At 37.0% G+C, this 21875-nt stretch overlaps 1 protein-coding gene across 2 annotated transcripts in view; it reads right to left on the bottom strand.

The window, feature by feature from the left end:
- Nucleotides 1-21875, bottom strand: part of FRRS1 (ferric chelate reductase 1) — a 45679-nt gene that overhangs the window by 3753 nt on the left and 20051 nt on the right. For both annotated transcript variants that reach the window (XM_038541229.1, XM_038541230.1), the window contains exons 7-11: nucleotides 14179-14277; nucleotides 12696-12843; nucleotides 6389-6502; nucleotides 4252-4364; nucleotides 2021-2107 (exon numbers count right to left, since the gene is read on the bottom strand). In XM_038541229.1, the coding sequence (XP_038397157.1) occupies nucleotides 2021-2107; nucleotides 4252-4364; nucleotides 6389-6502; nucleotides 12696-12843; nucleotides 14179-14277 (561 nt within the window). The remainder of the gene's footprint in view (nucleotides 1-2020; nucleotides 2108-4251; nucleotides 4365-6388; nucleotides 6503-12695; nucleotides 12844-14178; nucleotides 14278-21875) is intronic.

Here is a 21875-nt window from a genome sequence, read left to right as displayed (position 1 = left end):
ACCTAGGGCCCGTTATTATCCTCATGTCAAGAGCAATCACCCCAATGTACAGTAATTTTGTTTAGACCTCTGTGTTTCCTTGAGCTGAAGGTTCTATATGATTCCTTGTAACTCAAATGCTTAACAGAGCCTTAGTCACTCACTAAATGTTGATTAAATGAATAACCCATACAGCCATTCATTAAAATCTTATCTCCTCTGTTCAGAATGGAGGTCGAACCTGAGAAAAAAACATCAACAAGGTATCTCAACACTTTTAGCTCCACTCCTCTCTTAGAGATGCTGCATGACTACTCAAAACAGCAGATAGTTGGGTTAGGCCACTTAGCACAATTATTCCACTTAAAAACTTAAGAAAGGGACTAAGGAGATGTTCTAACCCTTGACATGCTTAGATGGAGGACTATTTCAGTCTGTTGTCACTGACTGTCATGCTTCGTTAGGCTCTAAAATCTGTGATCTAGAACAAGGGTATAGTGGTTTCTAAGCCATGATAGGAAGCTTTGGTAAAGAGGAACAATAATCTGACAAAAGAATATTACAAAAACACTTTCAAGCCATGGACTCAGTTATACACAGATAAATTATAACCAGGACCACAGAGAGGGAAAGTGCTTCTATCTCATAAAACCACAATAACAACAGCAATGAAATTCTTATATGTGCTTAGAATGCACAGGAAACTAGCCTAAGCGCTTTCAGCTAATTAACTCTCAACTCACAGAGAGCCTATGATGTAGCTACTATACTCTCCCCTTTATACAATCCTATTCATAAACTGCAAAGACTGCAAACTACAAAGCTTACAAAACAAGCATTACCCTTAGGGCACCTGGGTGGCTCAGTAGGTTGACCATCTGCCATTGGCTCAGGTCACGATCCTGGGGTCCCTGGATTGAGCCCTGAGTCCTACACTGGGCTCCCCATTCAATGAGTGGGGAGTCTGCTTCTGCCCCTGCCCCTGTTCACATTGTCTCTATCTCTCTCTCTCAAATAAATATATAAAATCTTTATTTTTTTTAAGATTTTATTTATTTATTCATGAGAAACACACACACACACAGAGAGAGAGAGAGAGGCAAAGACACAGGCAGAGGGAGAAGCAGGCTCCATGCAGGGAGCCTTATGCAGGACTCGATCCTAAGACTCCAGGATCACGCCCTGGACCAAAGGTAGGTGCTAAACCACTGAGCCACCCAGAGATCCCCTAAATAAAAGCTTTAAAAAAAGAAATTACCCTTGTCCCAAATATCTGGATAAAATATAGTTCTGATGGATAGTTCCTATCAGAAAATCTTCATCAAAAAAAAAAAAAAAGAAAGAAAACCATCATTTCCTTTATTAAAAAAAAAAAGGTTAACCAATCTAGAAACTACCTAAAAAGAGGCAAGAGGTTTCCTGGTGACTCAAGATTCATCAATCTTGCCTTTATATCAACAGCCTGAACTGAAATAATAAATTTTGATATCAAATTCTGACTGGCTATAAAACTGGAAAAATGCCATGGAAGCACAGGCTCTGACCCTAGGTACATTATTCTCAGTAAGTCTTATTCATTCATTCAATATTTACTGAGGACCTACTATGTACCAGAATCTGCTCTGGGTGCTTAAGATACACCAGTAAACATACCAGCAAATATCTTCACTCTGATGTTAGCTTAGAGGCAATTGTAATATTAGTCAGAGAAAACCACTTACAGTGTTCATGTTCCTTAGACATCACACTTTGAATTTTCACCACCCCATAGTGAGAAAACTCACCCAAGCTATGTGGAGTATCCATAACATTTAATGCAGCCTAAAAATATATTTCATTACCAAGTAATCTGCAATCACATCCTCGCTCTACCTCTGGCCCCCCAGCCATATGGAATAGTTGCCAGATGATTAAAAAAAGGAAGAAAGAGAGACACATGCAGAAATATCTTTTAACCTCTTCTCATTTGAGAAGGAAACAGCAATTTCCTCTGACATCAAAATCAATTTATATAAAAACATTCTGTTTAAGAGATACTTACCGAACTCCAGCCTCCTCTGTAAATAAAAGGCAGAACAAAAGCAATGCAGGTGAGGGCAGTCGTAGTGAGCATAAGCATCCGATGCACCTGTGAGGGTGAAATGACATGGTGAAAAGACAGTTAACAAGGTAAGAGAAAAAAAAAAAAAACAGGTAAGAGAAAGGAGTTGGTGAGACTGTGGCGAGAAGATCCTGGGGTGGGATTCACTGGAGGCACACATTTGATGGGCATCTAATCACCATTTGCAGTAAGTTAAAAAAAAAAAAGAAAAAAAAAAAAAACAACTTAATAAATGATTGAACTTTAATTATCTTTTTAAAGATTTTATTTACTTATTCATGAGAGATACAGAGAAAGACAAAGGCAGAGACACAGGCAGAGGGAGAAGCAGGCTCCTTGCAGGGAGCCTGATGTGGGACTCGATGTGAGACTCGATCCCAGGACTCCAGGATCACGCCCTGGGCCCAAGGTAGATACTAAACCACTGAGCCACCCAGAAATCCCAATGATTGAACTTTAAAGAAAACTCTAAGCTGCCATCCCCATCATTCAAAAGCATTTGCCAAGACTTCACCTGCACAGAGCAGCAGGTATGGCTATTTCACACACAGAGCACACCTACCTGCCAAAAGTCTTTCATTTCCTTCCTTTATGATGTTCCACGACCAAGCACAGTGCTGTACCAGATACAATGAGACAGCAAGGAAACAGAAAATACTGTTTCCTGAGGAGCTTAGGATACAAGTGAGTAGATGAGAGAAACATATGAAATGTCAACTCATTGTCTAAATCATGAGAGTGGAATGGCACTGTGATTTGGTTATGCCAGGATAAACAGTACAAAGAAAAACTATCTCAGGGAAGGAGGACATATAATCATTCTATATATTACACTACATATAGCAACATCAGAGTTTTAAAGGCAGTAGAGAATTTGGGGCGCCTCGGTGGTGCAGTCGGTTAAGCATCTGCCTTCAGCTCATGGTCCTGGAATCCAGCCCTGCATCAGGCTGGGCTCCCTGCTCAGCAAGGAGCCTGCTTCTCCCTCTCCTTCTCCCTCTCCCTCTGCCAGCTGCTCTGCCTGCTTGGACTCTCTCTCTCCCTCTCTCTCTCTGTCAAATAATTAATAAATAAATAAAATCTTTAATAAAGAAAGAAATGCAATAGAGAATTTGAATTGGTAAAATGTAGATGCAAAGAATTTTCCAATTGGGAATATCCACACAAGCAGATGAGAGAGAGATAGAGACAGAGAACAAGAGAAAGAAAAAGTGAGAGAAGAGAAAAAGAGAGAAACCAAAGGCAAAGACAGAGATGAGCAAGGCACATAGCAGTAGTGAGAACAAATAAAATACATTGACCCTGCGAGAACCAATATTGAAAACCAGGTCAGATGAAGTAAGTCTTAAAGGCTACAAACTTATATAAAGTCTCAAGAATACCCTTATAAAGTTAAAAGTGTTTCAGTAAATGGTATTTTTTCAAAAGCAGACATGTACATTCTATTTCAACACATACTCATTGATCTTCCACTATATGTGCAACTGTCTACACCCCATGACATGTAAAAGACAAGGTTTGTTTTGCTTTGTTTTGAGGGGTGCTGATTGACTCTTGTCTTCCTATCAAGAGACTGTCTCCTCATCCCATGCAAAGGGACAGCATGAAAAGAAACACTTCTAGCTCCTCTTCCCACCCACAGAGGAGATAGATGATCTTGATCATCTACCCAGAGATAGTCCAACATTCATTGGCATCAACCAGAGGACAGACCCTTGTTTGGAAATGCATGCATTAACCCTCATTATTTCTTTCTTCTGCTCTCCATCCTCCTTGACCTATCTGCACTCAGTGAGTGCAGTGAATGAATCCTCTTCCAGGCTCTACCCTTAGCCTGTGGACATGTAAGTCAGGATATTTTGGGTCCCAAAATCTATGTTACAAAGGGGTGCACATGGCTCTGAGACATTCTCCAATCCAGCCTGAGCCTCATAAAGCTGTCTCTATTTTGACCACCATCAAGTATCCTATGTCTCTTCTCAAACAGTTAGGAAACCAAAGGGTAAAATGAAGAAATTATAAGGATTCCACAACTACAACTATAACCACCAAAAAAAAAAAAAAAAAAAAAAGGAAGGAAGGAAGGAAAAGAAAGCCACATATTACCTATGTTTTCATCTTGCAGCACTCAAATAATATGGAAGTTGTATTAAACTTTTTCTACCACCTACCTGAAACCAAGCTGCTTGACCAAGGAAGGCCTTTGACCAAACAGATTTGAAGAACCGAGCAATGAGCACACCTATGCTCACGGTAGTCATCCAGGCCACAAACATTAAGGCACCTGCAGGTGAGAAAATAGAATGACTGACATCACAAACCAAGCTGTTTCATATATGGCCAAGCCAAATACTCAGAACATAGAAAACAAATAATGAAATACACTGAATGAATGTAAGCATAACCTAAAAGCACTCCATATATCATAGCTTATACCCACCACCAGTACTACTTCTAAAAGTTAACACTTCTGTCCCTCCTATCATGTGCCAGGAGCTGTCTCTAAGTGCTTGACATGTATTACTCTAATTGGTCTTTATAACAATCCCATTCAGGGGATCCCTGGGTGGCGCAGCGGTTTAGCGCCTGCCTTTGGCCCAGGGCGCGATCCTGGAGAGCTGGGATCGAATCCCACGTCGGGCTCCCGGTGCATGGAGCCTGCTTCTCCCTCTGCCTGTGTCTCTGCCTCTCTGTGTGTGTGTGTGACTATCATAAATAAATTTAAAAAAAAAAATCCCATTCAGTAGTTACAATTATTATTCTAGTTTTGCCTGATGGAGAAACTAAGGAAGAGAGAAGTTAAATAACTTGCCTATATCTACAAAGTTGGGTTTCAAACCCAGTCTGGCTTCAGCAATGGTGCTCTTAACCATGACACTAATACATCCCTTCTGCAGTTATGTGAGCATCTTTTCTCTTCCCATTCCAAAAACAATAAAAACAAATAGGCACATTTACATGCGAAATCCAATTACTGTCATGCTGGAGCTACTAGTAGAAGCAAATTACCAATAATAAAGTTATTTTCAAGCTTAACTATGATGACATTTATTGAAACACTACTGGAAGGAATAACTCTAGAGAATATAAAGGAAATATACCAAGTAAGGAAAGATCTCCCCCATACTAGTATACACTGAGCTATTCCCCTACTTTTATTTTTTTTTTAAGATTTTATTTATTTATTCACGAGAGACACACAGAGAGAGAAAGACAGAGACACAGGCAGAGGGAGAAGCAGGCTCCATGCAGGGAGCCCGATGCAGGACTCAACCCCCGGGACTCCAGGACATGGCCTGGGCCAAAGGCAGGTGCTAAACCGCTGAGCCACCCAGGGATCCATATTCTCCTACTGTTAAATCCCATCTTTTCAACAATAAACTGGGGTACTTTTCAAATGGAATCAACTTTCATCTGTAGAACCAGAGCATGTTAGAGCCTTGTTTTTAGGCTATGGCTCAATATGGTTAATTTCATCACTTTAATCATTTAATCATTTCATGATTTAACGTCATCATATATTTAGCACTGAGTAATTTGTATACCCTCAAATACTTATATCCATTCTTCAACGAAACTCTATCTTTGAAACCAAACTACCGTTAAACAATCAAAATCACAAAGCACTCTTCTATTACAAGCTTTTATTTTAATAAATGTCCTAATTAAGATCTCACAAAAATTAAATTGATTAACTCTGGGTTAATCACCTCTGGCTATAGTTAGAAATAACTGGGGCACTCTTTAAAAAAATAATTTTAAAAAAAAAAAAAAAAAAAAAAAAAAAAAAAAAAAAAAAATAATTTTAAAAAATTTTTTAAAAAATAGGGCAGCCCCAGTGGCGCAGCGGTTTAGTGCCGCCTGCAGCCCGGGGTATGATCCTGGAGACCCGGGATCGAGTCCCACATTGGGCTCCCGGTGCATGGAGTCTGCTTCTCCCTCTGCCTGTGTCTCTGTCTCTCTCTCTCCCTCTCTCTCTCCCTCGCTCTGTGTCTCTCATGAATAAATAAAAAATAAAATCTTAAAAAAAATAAAATAAATAAAAACTACAGATGTCTTAAAAACTCCATTAGTGATTTTAATGTATAGCCAGGGTTAAAACCACTGAATTATCCCTACTTTCCATCTTTAACACAAACTAGCAAACATTAAGATAGATACTGCTACCTGCAAATGTTAATATTTAAACATAGAAGATTTATGAACATTTGCTAAATTATGCCCACCACCATTCCTAATCCAACCAGCATTGAGTCATCAGGTAAATTTATTCCACTAAGTAATAATGAGATTACACATGTAACTTACCATGTGTCTTCAGAAGGAATAAAGAACGGGATCCTCCCACGTTCTTTGGATAGCCTGTCACATTATGTTTTTCATATGTAATCAAAGGTTGCCGCGAATGCTTATAAATTCGACCTGAAATTTTAAAAAATGAAAATGAAGAATTACTTCCTCAATAATTTTTAAGGTAATAAAAAATAAATATCATCAGAGATATCATTCATATGCAAAAGCCACATAAATGTATATTCAAGTATAAACAGTCTTCTTGAAAAAAGTTAAAGAAATAATTTAGCCAATCAAGAGATGAATCAAAATGAGGACAAAGAATGGACAAGTTACAGTGAAAGAGCTGAAGTATGCAAGAGACCAAACACTGAAGTCAAACTGATCACTGATAATATCAAAAATCACTGAAAATGTCAAATATAATTCTTCAAAGATACTACATACTTTTAAAAATCTGGAATCCTATTGTACCTGGACAAAATGGGTGGGTAGAAAACAACAAAAACATTTTGATGCTACATTATTTGGCATATGGTCAATTTGGACTGGCTTTGACTAACAAATCAAAATCCCAAGTAACAGTGACATAAACAAATTGAGGATGTGTTATTATTTATTATGTATAGATTAAGTCTGTGAATGTGTAGAATTATTTTAGTATGTGAGTATGTATGCGTGGTTGTACACTCTGGGAATCTATCCTACAGAAACACTCCCCTTTTAACCAAAGATAAATGCACAAAAATATCTACAAAAAGTTGTGGACTTTTTATGCTGGACGAAAAAAAAATATGTATATATATAGTAAGCAAGCTAAATGTCCATCATTAGGAGAAAAAATCATGGAACACACATTATTTTTAGAATACAACACAAGGGTCAAGAAGAATAAAAAGAATTAAGAAATTTGACATAACAGATATAAAGGAATCTTTACTCCAATGAAATAAGTACTACACCACAGACTACATCTCAATAATTTCCAAAAAAGAAATACATACAGGATACAGGTTACATTATCTATCCAAAATGCAACAAAACTAAAAATTAACAATAAAAAAACTAGGAAAAAATGATCCACCTAGATATTTATAAAACTACTCTTCTAAACATTCCTGATGTTAAATACGGAATCAAAATTTAAATTGCAAGTCTCAGGGATCCCTGGGTGGCTCAGTGGGTTGGTGCCTGCCTTCGGCCCAGGGTGTAATCCTGGAGTCCCAGGATCGAGTCCCACATCAGGCTTCCTGCATGGAGCCTGCTTCTCCCTCTGCCTGTGTCTCTGTCTCTCTGTGTCTGTCATGAATAAATAAAATCTTTAAAAAAAAAATTAAAAAATAAAGGTGGATTTTAACAAACTAGTAAGTCAAAAAATCAAGGCTATTATATAAAAGCCCAATGAAATCAACTAAGATTTGGCAAGTCAGACCACAAGATAAAAAGAAAGAACACAAAGAATATTAGAAACAAAAAAGGGTGACACAGTTGCTGATATAGAAGATACTGTTTAAAATTTTATGAAAATGCTACATACAATTTTAAGGAAGCCAATAACTTTCCTGATGGATGAACAGAAAACTAGCTGATGGCAAAGCACGAGCCTGGGGTAGCACACGGACAAGTCCTTGAAAAAGGCAAAGGGACCTTCCTCTACAGACTCAACTGCCTCAATGTTAATACTTTGCTAAAAGCAAAAGGCAATCTTAGCCTGATGCCCAGGATCCTGTAAGTCTACCTAAACATGTAAAGATTCCTTTAGAAATGTCCTCTAACTCTAAACCCCCAAGATACATGTTGGCAATCATCCCCCAAGAACATGGCCCACCAATATACATCTGAAGGGTCTCATGACTCAGGTTTTATTAGACAGTAATAAGTGACCTTTTCCTAACAATAGCTAGCCCCCTCAAGATCCTGGATACCTTGCTTCCAAAATTCCTTAGAGTACACTATCCTCAAACCCGCCCCCCCAACTCCCAGATATAATCAACCACCCCTCACAGGCCTGGGGCAGCAGCTCTTTCTGCCCACCAGTCGTGTCCCCATGTTTTAATTAAAACCATCATTTTACACCATATTAAAGATGTTTCAAGAATTCTTTCTTGCTCGTGGACTCCTGACCTCACCCCACCAAACCTCACCTATATCCCAAAACTTCATCATTTCCTATCCACCAACAAACTTAGAAAATGTAAGAAAAATAATCCCATTCACAAGAGTTTGTGTTAGAAATCTACAAAATATATAGAAACAAAGTAACAAAAAATATATGAGCCTATATGAAGACATGAAGAAAACCACCAGATTTTAACCAGCGGAATATCCAACATATTCCTGAATAAAAAGACTCACTATTGCAAAGATGTCAATTATTCCCCAAATTAATCTAACATTTAATTACAATTCCAATCACAGCTCCAGTAGGATTTTTAATGGAATCTGACAGTCATTTCTAAAGTTTATCTGGAAGAACAGATACACAACTAAGAGGCAAGAATTTCTAAAAAAGGAAACCAAGAGGGGAATCATGCTCTATCAAAATTCATAATTTATTATAAAGCTACAGTAATTCAACTGGTACAGTAGTAGATTAATGAAAGAATAAACTAGAAATAGTTTGATTTACTGATAGAGGTTTGGTATACAATAATGAGGCTTTTAAAGCAGCAGAGATAAAATGAACTATTCAAAAAATGGTGTTAGAACAACTGTTAGTCATTTCAGAAATACTATTATATCATGACTTGTTTATAACAGAGAAGATCAGAGCGAAAGCAGCAAACAAGAAAAGTTTTATGTAATAGATACCTAGAGAAGAGAGTCGAGAAGAAAGAGACAGTAAGATCAGAAATTATACTGAATTAGCAGAGTGGTGGTGACAAAAACCAGACCACATTCCCAATGCCTGAGAGGTAAATTGGAAGAAAGTGTTTTTAAATTCTGATTCACTGCAGACCCATGAGCTAAGCAAGAACTTAACCTTCATTAAAGCAGAAGTCCATTATAATTTTGGAATTTCTTTGTATGGCTCCATTATAATCCTGGATTTCTGCTCCAAGGCAGGTTGAGTTCATGTTTGGTACAAGGCTCTACAGTATTACATGACGTGTATTATGCCTAAATTGTTAAAATATCCAGTCGTGATAAACAGGGTTTCCAATTCGTTAATTATTTAAATTGGTAGATTTCCTAATTGTGAATTACTTATTCACTCAAGTGAGTTCTATCATTTCACATGACTGCTTATCTCATGATAGGACAATGCCAGCATTCTGGGGGAAAAACAGCATTAGAAAAAGGTTTTAAATGGATTTTACTGAAATTGGGTACATTTTACATTTTTTATATAGGTTATAGAGATTTTATGATTGCTTTGAAAAATAGTTTCAACCTCACAAAGTTTCACTGCTTTTAAGCGGAGTGCAATTTATAAATGGTCCACATACATATAACTAGATAACAGAAGATACAATGATTTATGTGGCAATTGTACTTTGTTCCCCAATACAAGGGTACTGGAAAGTTTATTATCTGAAACAGTAATGTCTAGGTTTGGGTGGTTTCTTTCTTTTTTTTTTTTTTTTTTTAGGTTTTGTTTTGCTTTTCTGCTTCACACTCCATCAGTTAAAAAAAAAAAAAGAGTCTGTGCTCCAGATATATGTATAATTTAGTTAACGAACATATTAATATACTATTGTTTTAATGCATTATGACCACTGTAAAATATATTAAAGTAGAAAAATTTTGAGATAAGATCAAATAAATCTAAATAGAAGGTTCTAGTGTTATTAGACTCTTATAATGTATACACCTTATTTGGGAGAACCTTGTCCAAGAGTAGCAAGTTATTAAACCACAGTATACAAAACAATCACCTGGATGCTTGTTAAAAATGCAGATTCCAAGCATCAATGAGAGATTCAGTGGGTCTAAGATGGAGTTCAGGAATCTACATTTTTAGTAGTCACTCCAAGTGGATCTGAAGTAGGTTGTTTGAGGCCACACCTTGAGAAGCACCACAAAACACAAGATGGAGATTCTTTCTACCATACCATCAGCATGGCAACACCAGCAGAAGGAGATACAGCAATGCTCTACTCTGTACCTACATTATCCATGAACTAGATATTTCTGGGGGAATACTGGAACTATCACTTAAAATATTGTTTCTATCAGAAAATACATTCCAATTTCTACAGTGCTGACCCAAGAAGAAATATTGGCATTGTCATACACCCGCCACACAGACACACAACTTATTATATAATAGAATTTATCCACTTAAATGAAATTGCTTTTCTTTTAAAGTATAATTTTTTTAAGTATCAAGTTTTTTTAAGATTTTATTCACTTATACAAGAGAGAGAAAGAGCATGAGCAGGGAGGAGGGGCAGAAGGAGAGGGAGAAACAGACAGCCACTGAGCAGGGAGCCCAACGTAGGGCTCGATCTCAAGGCCCTGAGATCATGAACTGAGCTGAAGGCAGATGCTTAACCAACTGAGCCACCCAGGCGCCCCTAAATATCAAGTTTTTTAAAGTATAAATGCAGACTGTTAAATCCCCTAGCAATTTAAGACGTCCATTTGCATCAATAATCATGTATGGAGCACCTGTACCGGCACCAAAGGAAAGTTTGGTATGATGGAAAGGGCACGGCTTCTGTAAGTGGAACAGCCTGGGGTTTAATTTCTGACTCTGCTACTAGTTTGATTTGGAACAAGTTATTTAGCCTTTCTAAGTTCCAGTTTCCTTCTCTTAAATAGGCAATATAATGTTTATTTAAAAAGCCTCTGTGAGAAATGAGATATATGTAATGCACAATAAGAGAGAGCTACAATAACAACAAACACAATGACCTATACTTGAGTGGCATCCATTTAAAAACACAAATATTTGACCCTTTTTCTCATTAAAAATTCAGTTCCTACATTTTCCATCTTAACTACTTTGGTTCTGAAGTCAAAGAGTTTGGGTTCAAATTCCAGCTCTACCACTGACTTATCTGGGCAAATTACTTAACGTAAACCTCAGTTTCCTCTCAGATGAAACAGGGATAGTAAGAGTATATATCTAAAATAATTTTTATGAAGATAAAAATGAATGATATAACTATAGTGCTTAGCCAGTGACTGGCACTCATTAAGCCCAGAGTAGTTTTTCTTCATTATTATCATATAACCAAGAAATGATTTTTAGGCTATATTTGCTATTGCTGGTGCAAAAAAGAATGCATGCTTTGACTAAGATAGCTACACATATCATCTACAACTAAATCTACAAATATTCCCAATTTTCTCATAACACTGAGTAGATACTTTATCCTGCTTCAAAACCATCGTCTTCCTTTTACCTATAATATAAAATCTAAATCACACACAGAATATGCAAAATCTTTTCACAATTTTACCTGCACATTTCTACTCTTCCTCTTCCTTCACCTCACCCCCTAACCTTCATTCCATATGCCCAGCTTCTCACCATTTTCAAAAGAAGCTATATTCTCAAAGTTTGGGGGTGGTATTATCTCCCAAGAGAAGAGTTACTAAATAATACCTTGGCATTTCCTGTAGTTCTTCAAAACATCATCAGCCAAGACCTTAAACAAAATCTTATAATCCTTATTAATATATGTGTTGCAGTTCCCACCAGGACAGCCTTCTTAATGATAAATTAAATATTCAATCTCAAAAAACTACTGTAGGCTGCACCTGGCATCAGATTCACTTAGAGAGATGTGGGACAGCAGACACAGCAAACCTGCAGAACATTTAGAGGCATTTTCCTTCAATGGGAGATCCTGTAGCTCCTTATTCAGCTGTCCAGGAGCTACTCTCTCTACACTTCCTCCACCTCCCTGGACAAAGCTCAAGCTCAAGGAGATGAGATTCACAGTGGACAGGTTATTCTGCAAAGGCCAATATCTCTTGCAACAGCCCTATAGTCACTGCTATAGGATCCCTGCCAGGGATCTGCCAATGTCACAACACTTAGAGAAGCCCAAAGATATGGCTCCTTACTTGGTATTTATAGTTCTTCCTGGTCCAAGTGCAGTTTGCCAGCCAGAAGGCATTTTTATCATAAGCATGTCACCTTATAACACAGTTGACACTACTTTTATCTGGTTCCCCGGGAAACAAAATGAGAAGGTCAACCAAAGTCAAATTGTCAGGCAAAAATGGAAAAAGGTTTTGATAACTCTTCATTCACAAGTGTGTGTCTTTAAAAATGAGCAATTATAGTAGTCTCTCCTGGAAAGGTGGAAAAGGGAAGAAGAGAGAAGAAAAACTTTGAAAAGATAGTTTTCATCAATATACGTACCATTGTCAGCTGCACCATCTGCTAGAAATATGTAGTAGCTTGTGTTTAGATCAAATCTATTTTTAACCCCGGGAAGGGTAATGTTTCTTCTGAAAGAACACTGTATAACACCATCCGCCAGCCTCCAAGCCATATCCTCAAGAGCACCCTACAAACATACACAATGGGTCTTCTTAGCACTTTCCACAGATTTGCTAAAAATAAAATATGACCAAAATCCTGACCTGCTCGATTTCCTTTCCCTAAGATCTTTTGTGCATGTTTTGTCTGCTATATCATTGTTTTTCCACTTCCTCTCTGAAGACTATAAGAAATATTTTCTCCTAGTTTATTTGTCTTTATCCCACTTGGCAAAAATACTATTTTTACTGTGAGTCAGAACCCCACAAATCCTCTACCCAAGTTAGAAACTTTGGCAAATGTACTAACCCCATCTGGCTACTAACACACAATCAAAAACACTGAAGAAACAATTAGGAAGTAATACCCTAGTGACCAAAAGGCAACATGCAACAAGGGAGAAGTTCCAAACCCATGGGAAAGCTCTGCAGAGGACATAAAGTCATTAGGCGATGGCTACTGCTCTGTCAGAGCTCACCTGCTTGTCAACTGCCATATGAAAAAAGATACTTCTCTACCAGAAATAGGCCATCTCTGGCACAGATGCCAAGAAGAGGCATTAAAGACACCTGTCCAAGGCACTGAACCATTCTCTATTATACATGCTCCTCTTTCTCACTAGGCGAGAAACTCTGTGTCATTAAACTAAGCCTCTTCTTAAAAAATCTGTCTGTACACTTTTGAAAAGGAGCTGATTGCTCTGGCCATCTTAACCATTTTTTTCTAAGATGCAAAAAAAAAAAAAAAAAAGGATTTAGGTGACCCTGGCAAGAATTCATCTTTTCCTACAAGAGAAACTTGTCTTGTGCTTTCCAAAGTGTAGAAAAGGGGAGATGGTAGTCAAAGGGTACAAAGAGGCAGTTATATAGGATGAGTAAGTCTAGAGATCTAACGTACAGCATGATGACTGCATTTAATAATAGCGAATTGTATCCTGGAAATTTACTAAGAGAGTAAATTTCAGGTGCTCTCACCGCAAAAGAAAGGTAAGTATGTGAGGATGCAACTGTAAGTAATCATTTCACTATGTATATGTATATCAAAACATCATGGTGTATACCTTAAATACACACAATTTTGTTATATGATAATAAAATATATTTAATATATAGTGTTAAATAGAATATATTAATATGTTAAACATATAAATATAATAATATAATTTATATTTTTATATATTATTTTTAAAATAAAATAGAGCACAGAAAAGTTTCTTCCAGATTATTGTAAGAAAGGAACTCTGCTGTGGCCCTGCTGCTAACTGAGGATGGGGAGCTACCTTGCAGCACGGTTATACCACTGTCGGCCACAGAGTCAAAAGGTAGACAAGCCAGGCAGAGCTTCCCAGAATTTTCACACCTACCCTAGAGTCCATCACAGGGTGACTTCGCCCCGTCAAGTGAGAAGGTTGTATGTGCACGGTCTGATCTTCACGAATACACAAATAAGCATCATCATCACCCTGAAAACATTTACAAATGAGAAAAATTCAAAGGAATTTCAACATTTTATTTTTAAATGCCTCCCTAAAGAAATCAAGTAGTATTTGATGCTTTTATTTATTTATTTTTTAAATTTATTTATGATAGTCACAGAGAGAGAGAGAGAGAGAGAGGCAGAGACACAGGCAGAGGGAGAAGCAGGCTCCATGCCGGGAGCCGATGCGGGACTCGATCCCGGGACTCCAGGATCGCGCCCTGGGCCAAAGGCAGGCACGGAACCGCTGAGCCACCCAGGGATCCCCTATTTGATGCTTTTAAAACATAATTTACTGATTCAGTCCTAAATGGTCCTATGTATTTCAGAGAATTGGCTGTCCAATTCACCAGTTTTAAATAATTCTGCTATAATGAAGAAACAAACAAAAAGCAGAAACAGACCCATAAGTACAGAGAACAAATTTGATGGCTGCCAGAGAAGAGGAGGTAGGGGAATGGGCAAAATAGGCAAGAGGCAGTGGGAGATACAGGCTTCTAGCTATGGAATGAATAAGTAATGGGAACAAATGTTAGAACACAGGAAATATAGTCAATGGTATTATAACACTGTTTTAACAGTAGCTACACCTGTGAGGAGCACAGTATGGTGTTTAAAATGGTCTAATCACAATGTTGTACACCTGAAACTAATGTAACATTGTGTGTCAACTATACATTATTCAATATAAATATATACATACATACATAATTTTGTTATAATACAAAAGCAACACAATTTCAATGTAAAAATAGATTAAAATAACACGTTTATATGCCCATAACTCAAACACCACTGTTAATGCTTTCATGTATATTCATACAAATCTATTTGTATTTATACCTATTTTTTCATCCCAAATAGGAAAATACACAGTTCCATTACCTTTTTTCACCAAACTTATTGTGAACATTGTCTGTAAATAAATATCTGTGTCTTAAAATTTTTCATAACTATAAATGCACTGCACTATATTGGGTTGGGGGGGTAACTTTTAAGATAAGGACACCAATCAAATACTGCTAATATTGTACACACTCAATAGATTTACTATTACATATTAAGACCAACATGTCTAAACTTAAGGAGGTAGTTTTTTGTCAGTCTAATTTTTATCTACCTTTTAATCTCCAATATTCCTTAGCTCTGAAAGTTAGAGCTTACTTAAAATGACTATCAGAAGACAGACTCAAGAGCAGCCTGGGTGGCTCAGCGGTTTAGCGCCACCTTCAATCCAAGGCGTGACCCTGGAGACCCGAGATCGAGTCCCACGTCAGGCTACCTGCATGAAGCCTGCTTCTCCCTCGGCCTGTGTCTGTGTGTGTGTGTGTGTCTCATGAATAAATAAATAAAATCTTTTTAAAAAAAGAAGAAAAAGAAGATAGACTCAATCTTCAAACTACATTTAAATAATGGTACAAAGAAATAAATCTGCATTTTAAATTACTGTACATAGTTTTCGTTCTTTCACCTATTCTAAACCATTCTCTATAAACTATCTAATAAGGTCTTTCATATGTTGTAGTCACTCAACTCCTTAAACAAAGCCAAGACTGACAAGTTATAATAAATTTTGCCACTAATCCCAATGATATTCTAACATTTTAAATTTATTTTTAGAAGTTCCACTTTTGAGAACTCCCAAGTACATAACTCTAGCAAACCAATTATCCAGTTACTTCTATTCAAATCAGAATTAGCCCACCTCAAAAAATTTGAAGTCATCATGATTTAAACCAGGAATCAACAAACTATGACACACAGATCAAATTCAGTCTAATGCCTATTTTTGTACAGCCCACAGGCTAAGAAAGATGTTTACATATCTAAATCATTTTTTTTAATTTATTGAAAGAGAAGAGCATGAGCAGAGGCAGAGGAAGAGGAAGAAGCAGACTCCCCACTGAGCAAGGAGCACAATTCGGGGCTCAATCCAGAACCCTGAGATCATGACCTGAGCTGAAGGCAGACACTTAACTGACTGAGCTACAAATTATCTTTTTAATTAAAAGAAGAATATGTCATCATGAGTAAAAATACGTGAAATCCAAATTTCAGTGTCCACAAATAAAGTTTTATTGCAACACAGCCATACCTATTAATTTATGGATTGTCTCCTGCTGTTTTAGTACTACCACAACAGAGATGAGTATTTAGAACAAAGACCATGTGCTCACAAATTCTAAAGTAGTTACTATCTGGATGTTTACAGAAAAAGTTCACTGATCTCTAATTTAAACAAACACCATGTGTTTTCTAGACTATCATCTATGAGGTATATACATTTTTTTAATTCAAAACAAATTTTAATATAACAAAACAGTTGATTCTGAGGCAAAATGATGACAAGTCAACTGCCATGCTAACTCATTGCAGACAGATGTCTCAAATATTGGAGAAAATGATGGGGGTGGAAAAGAAGTAACTCTCAGTTCTCACAACTCTATAGTGAAAAGTATGAGAAGGTGCTATTACAACCTTGGGTGCCAAGCAATTCTAGAAACCCCAAGTTTGGAGCATGGAAACACACATGTAAGAAGTTCCACCAAATTTCTGAATTGGACAGATCCTCTTTCTCCCATCTGTTCTTGAATCAAGCACTTAGAATGTACTCTGTATAGAAAATATTGTATGGATACTGTGGAAAAAATAAAGATGGCTAGATCGTTCTTAGAATCACAGACTAGGGACGCCTGGGTGGCTCAGCGATTGAGCGCCTGCCTTCAGCCCAGGGTATGGTCCTGGAGTCCCCGGATCAAGTCCCACAGAGGCCTCCAAAGCATGGAGTCTGCTTCTCTCTCTGCCTATGCCTCTGCCTTTCTCTGTGTCTCTCACGAATGAATAAATAAAATCTTAAAAAGAAAAAAAAAAAAGCAACAACCAAAGACTATGTTTTAAAGGAAGAGACAGTTATAATAGTACATGAATTATGATAAAATAGGTTTAGACAAAGCACCATGGAAGCACAACTTATGAAGAGCCAAAAGGTTGAAAAAACTTATAAGAAAAGATAGGGGTGCCTGAATGGCTCCGTTGGTTAAGCATCTGCCTTCAGCTCAGGTCATGATTCCAGGTTCTGGGATGGAGCCCCACATCAGGCTTCCTGCTCAGCAGGGAGTCTGGTTCTTCCTCTGTCTCACCCTGCTTGTGCTCACGCACTCTCTCTCAAATAAATAAATAAAATCTTAAAAAAAAAAGATAATAATTAACTAAGCCTTAGAAAATAAAAAATATTTATACATAGATAAGGTAGGGCTGAGAGTCAGGGAAAAATTTCCCAAAAGGAGAAAATTCCATGACCAAACACATAGAAATATTAAAAAAAAAAAAAAATGAAAATTTTAGGAAATAGGTCATTGTGTGAGCTATAACATATACAAAGTAAGGCTGAAATTACAACAAGGGCTTTGAAGAGTTTTGAAAGCCAGGCTAATGAAAAAACATTTTTTTCTGGAACTACTAAGTTTACCAAAGGTTTTGGGGATAAAACTGAGATGATCTCAGTGGTAGCTTGGGAAGAAAAAAAACAGTCAATGACTGTTGAAAGAAGAAATGAACAGGAGAAATCATGGGGCCAGGAGGACTAGTAAGGGGTCACTGTGGCAGTCTGGAAATGATAATAAAGGTGTAAGCCAAGCCAGAGATAGTGACAATGCAAATAAAGAGAATGTAGAAGTATGTCAAAGACAGAATCAAAAGTATCTGGAAGACTGGCAGCAGCAAACACATTAGCACTCAAATCTTGACTTCTAAACACTATTCCTATTAAAAGGAAACAGAATTCCTTTGAAAAGTGATGAAATGTAAATAGTGTAAAATGAGTGGGCATCTTGTTACACCAGAAAGCAAGGACACGCCAAAAAACTAATGGAGATACATCAGAAGGGCACACACACACACACACATACACACAAAGGCGTGAAGAGGCCATATTTGGGTCAATGTGAGCATCTAAAAGAAGAATGATGAGGCGCCTGGGTGGCTCAGATGGTTGAGCGTCTGCCTTGGGCTCAGGTTGTGATCTCAGGGTCCTGGGATGGAGCCCTATGTCAGGCTACTTGCTCAGTAGAGAGTCTGCTTCTCCCTCTCCCTCTGTTCTCTCTCTTCTCTCTGCTATTCTTGCTCTCACTCTCTCTCAAATAAATAAATAAATATTTTTTTTAAAAAGATGAATGATAATGATAAACAATAACACAATAGACAAAAGGAATTAATTAGTCCATAGTATTTCACCAAAACGAAAAGGGAAGTGCAGAGGAAAGAAAGCTCTTCTTTTTAGAAGAACACCAGCTAATAAATAAACTAGAAAAATGATTAGATTAGAAAAATCACCACTTTGCAACCATAAATGTAACAACTGTTTCAGGAAAGGGACATAAATAGATGCTAAAATCATTTGGTAAAATGCTATTGAGGAACAGAATATTCATACACGCTCAAAGTATCACCCCAACAGATTGCTTATTAATTAAAAAGAGAAAACATGCCTTCACAATGGAAAAATCTGACAGATACCAGTGATCAAACATAAAACCACATCAATAATGGAATAATCTGATATTATGCTTCTCTTGATATGATGCCCTGAGATAGAAACAAACCCCTTAGGTAGTATTTGTGCCAAAAATCTTAACTTGAATCTACTGTATAAATTGTGAGACATTCTACAGAATTGGACTAAAAAAAAAAAAAAATCTAAAAAATAGGGTGAATAATCAAAGAGATAACAAATGTATTGAGGGATAAGTGATTGGATCTTGGGTCAAAATTTTTTTTGAAAAACAGCTAAAAGGGACTTTATGGGGACAACTGAGGTATTTGGAATATAGACTATATTGCATAAAATTATTAATCATTATTAAGTTTTCTCTATGTGGTCAAGATATCATGGTAATTATAGCAGCATATATCCTTGCTCTGAGGAGATACTTGCTAAAAAAATTTTAGAGATAAAATGTCATGATACATGTACAACCTAGCTTTCAAATAGTTTTGGGGAAAAATGTGTCTTTTATATATACTCCATAAACACACACACATACATGGTGGAAGGAGAGGGAGAAAATGTGGCAAGTATAAAGAACTTATTGGTGTTGGTTGCACTATTCTTTCAACTTTCATATAGGTTTAAAACTTCTCAAAACAAAAAGTTGGGGGAGTGTAGGAGGAAGAAAGACTTGAAAGGGGAATAAAAGAGAAGAATCTAAGTCACAACCAAAATTCCCTGAACACCAAAGAATATAGTGGCTGCATAAACTGCCCAGGAATATAGTGGCTACATAAACTGCTTGAAAAGAAGCAAGAAATCAATAATGGTAATTGTTTTTTTATTACTGTTTTTGATCACCAAGAGTGGAGAACACAAGAAACATGAGGAGGTAAGATATTAAGTGCAGTTTTATAGATGATGGTTTGTGTTGTCTAGGAACACTCATCTGGACAAGATCAGCCAACTACTGGAAATCCTAACATGAAGTACAAGAGAGGTCAGAGCTGGGAACTTTCTACCAGAGCATTGAGAAATTATGAATAGAGCAAGATGAGATTGGGCAGGAGAAGGAAGCCAACAGAAGCTAATATATAATATGTATTCTTGATTTATTTTATATCATTTAACAAAGTATCTGAGATAGAGAATATGTGTATAATTTGAAATTTAGCTAAAATTCAGACATTAGCAAGTCATTGTTACCAAAAATATGGAAAATTATACTTTTCATCAATTTTAGTGAAGTCTAATACCAAAACAATTGTTATCATTAATTTATAAGTAAAATTGAAAAGGGTATCATTTAGCTGGTATTCATAACATCAGATACTTTCAGTATTTAAATTTACATTAGGTACTAAAAAGAAACAGCAGGTCACAAAAATATCCTAAAATGTTTTAAATAACCAAAAATAGAAATAACCACTTAAAAATATTTTCTGAGGATGATTTATTTCCCTCAAATTAGACAAACAGGTGTACAGATGATTTTAATCATTAAGTAAGATTGCTCTGTAAATCAACTGCACCTGCATAATTAAGTCTTTTTTATAAACATTTTTTGATGAGTACGATACGAGAAACTTAAGATTTCTAAGTAAGATAAATATATCTTGAATTAAAGACAAAAGCTTTTGTGCCGTCTATGCCTACAACTCTGAAGAGAAATAACTGGTCTACTTGTGGCTTCCTCATCACCACACCCAGTACAGCCATAGTGACTTTTCCTCTTGCTAACAGATTGCATATGACCAGAAAAAGAAAAATGTGAGTTTACTACTGCATGAAGTTTGGCCATAAAGTGACTGCAGTGTTTTTTATTTAAGTGACTAGAACACATATCTAAATGAGCACTGTATGCTGGAGATAAACTACACACATATTCCAACAAGATTACCATTGCTAATCCTTGTGGGGCTCATCTTCAGAATTTCCTTCATAACCAGTTCCATCACATTCACACAAGCACTACCGCCATCTTTCTCTATTGCTTTATAGCCCCATTTTATTTTTAATTCAGGCTCATTATCCACCTTATGCACCAAACCTGGTTCATTTTGGCCAGAACTGCAAACACCCAAAAGGATACGCTGTAAGTCTGATGAGAGTTACAAAGGGAAATGGGGAAAATGTTTTGAACTACTGCAACATCATTCAATCAACTATAAAATTTCCCAAGAAACAACTTTAAAAAAGAAAGAGTCATAATTTCTTATATGTTATTTTTAAAAGCCTATGACATATCTGGGGCGCCTCAGTCCATTAAGCATCGGACTCCTGACTTCAGCTCAGGTCATGAATTCAGGGACAGGAGATCGAGCCCCGCATCAGGCTCTGCCTTGGACTTGGAACATGCTTAAGATTCTCTCACTCTTCTGTTGCCCCTCCCCACCTCTAAAACTCTAAAAAGGAATAATAAGAAGAAATAAAAGCATATGATATATCTCTCATAAGTTTAAGGTATACATTTTGCTTAATGAAAAAGAATAATGAGTACATTCTAGGACAATATAGTAAAACATCTAGGTCATATGCATATGTATATTAAGTAAAATATCTAGGTGTAACTTTTTACACTTGGCTTCCTGAAATACCTGAAAGCAGCATACAAGGCCCAATGTGATCAGAGTGCACTCTTAGGAAAAACATTAGTTCTTCTAGCACAGTATCTCAGTGTTCCTTTTCTTTTTTTGAAATATGATTCCCTAAAGAAGTGATGTTAAGTTAAACCTGACAGGAAGAAAACTCTCTAGAAAAGACCTGTTACCTTTGCTAATGTGGAGGAAGTAAGAAGAGGCTTTCTCCATTTGTACTCATCCCCCACCTCACGGCCAACTCTGCTTTGAACAGGACTAACACACATCCTGGCCTATACTTTCCTGCCTTCCTTTTAGGACATCAGGATGCCTGTGCAGCACTCTGCTATTCCACACCACAGCACAAGGCTGCCATCTACAGAACCATTTAATCCATTCAGCACTACCCAGGAAAAGCGAGAATCACCTTTAAAAAATGCTGCCTTCGGGATCCCTGGGTGGCGTAGCAGTTTGGCGCCTGCCTTTGGCCCAGGGCGCGATCCTGGAGACCCGGGATCA

The sequence above is a fragment of the Canis lupus genome, chromosome 6 (genome assembly GCF_011100685.1).
Source record: "Canis lupus familiaris isolate Mischka breed German Shepherd chromosome 6, alternate assembly UU_Cfam_GSD_1.0, whole genome shotgun sequence".
Lineage (NCBI taxonomy): Eukaryota > Metazoa > Chordata > Mammalia > Carnivora > Canidae > Canis > Canis lupus.
Note: the sequence above shows the minus strand (reverse complement) of the source record. Positions and strands in the feature narration are given on the sequence as shown.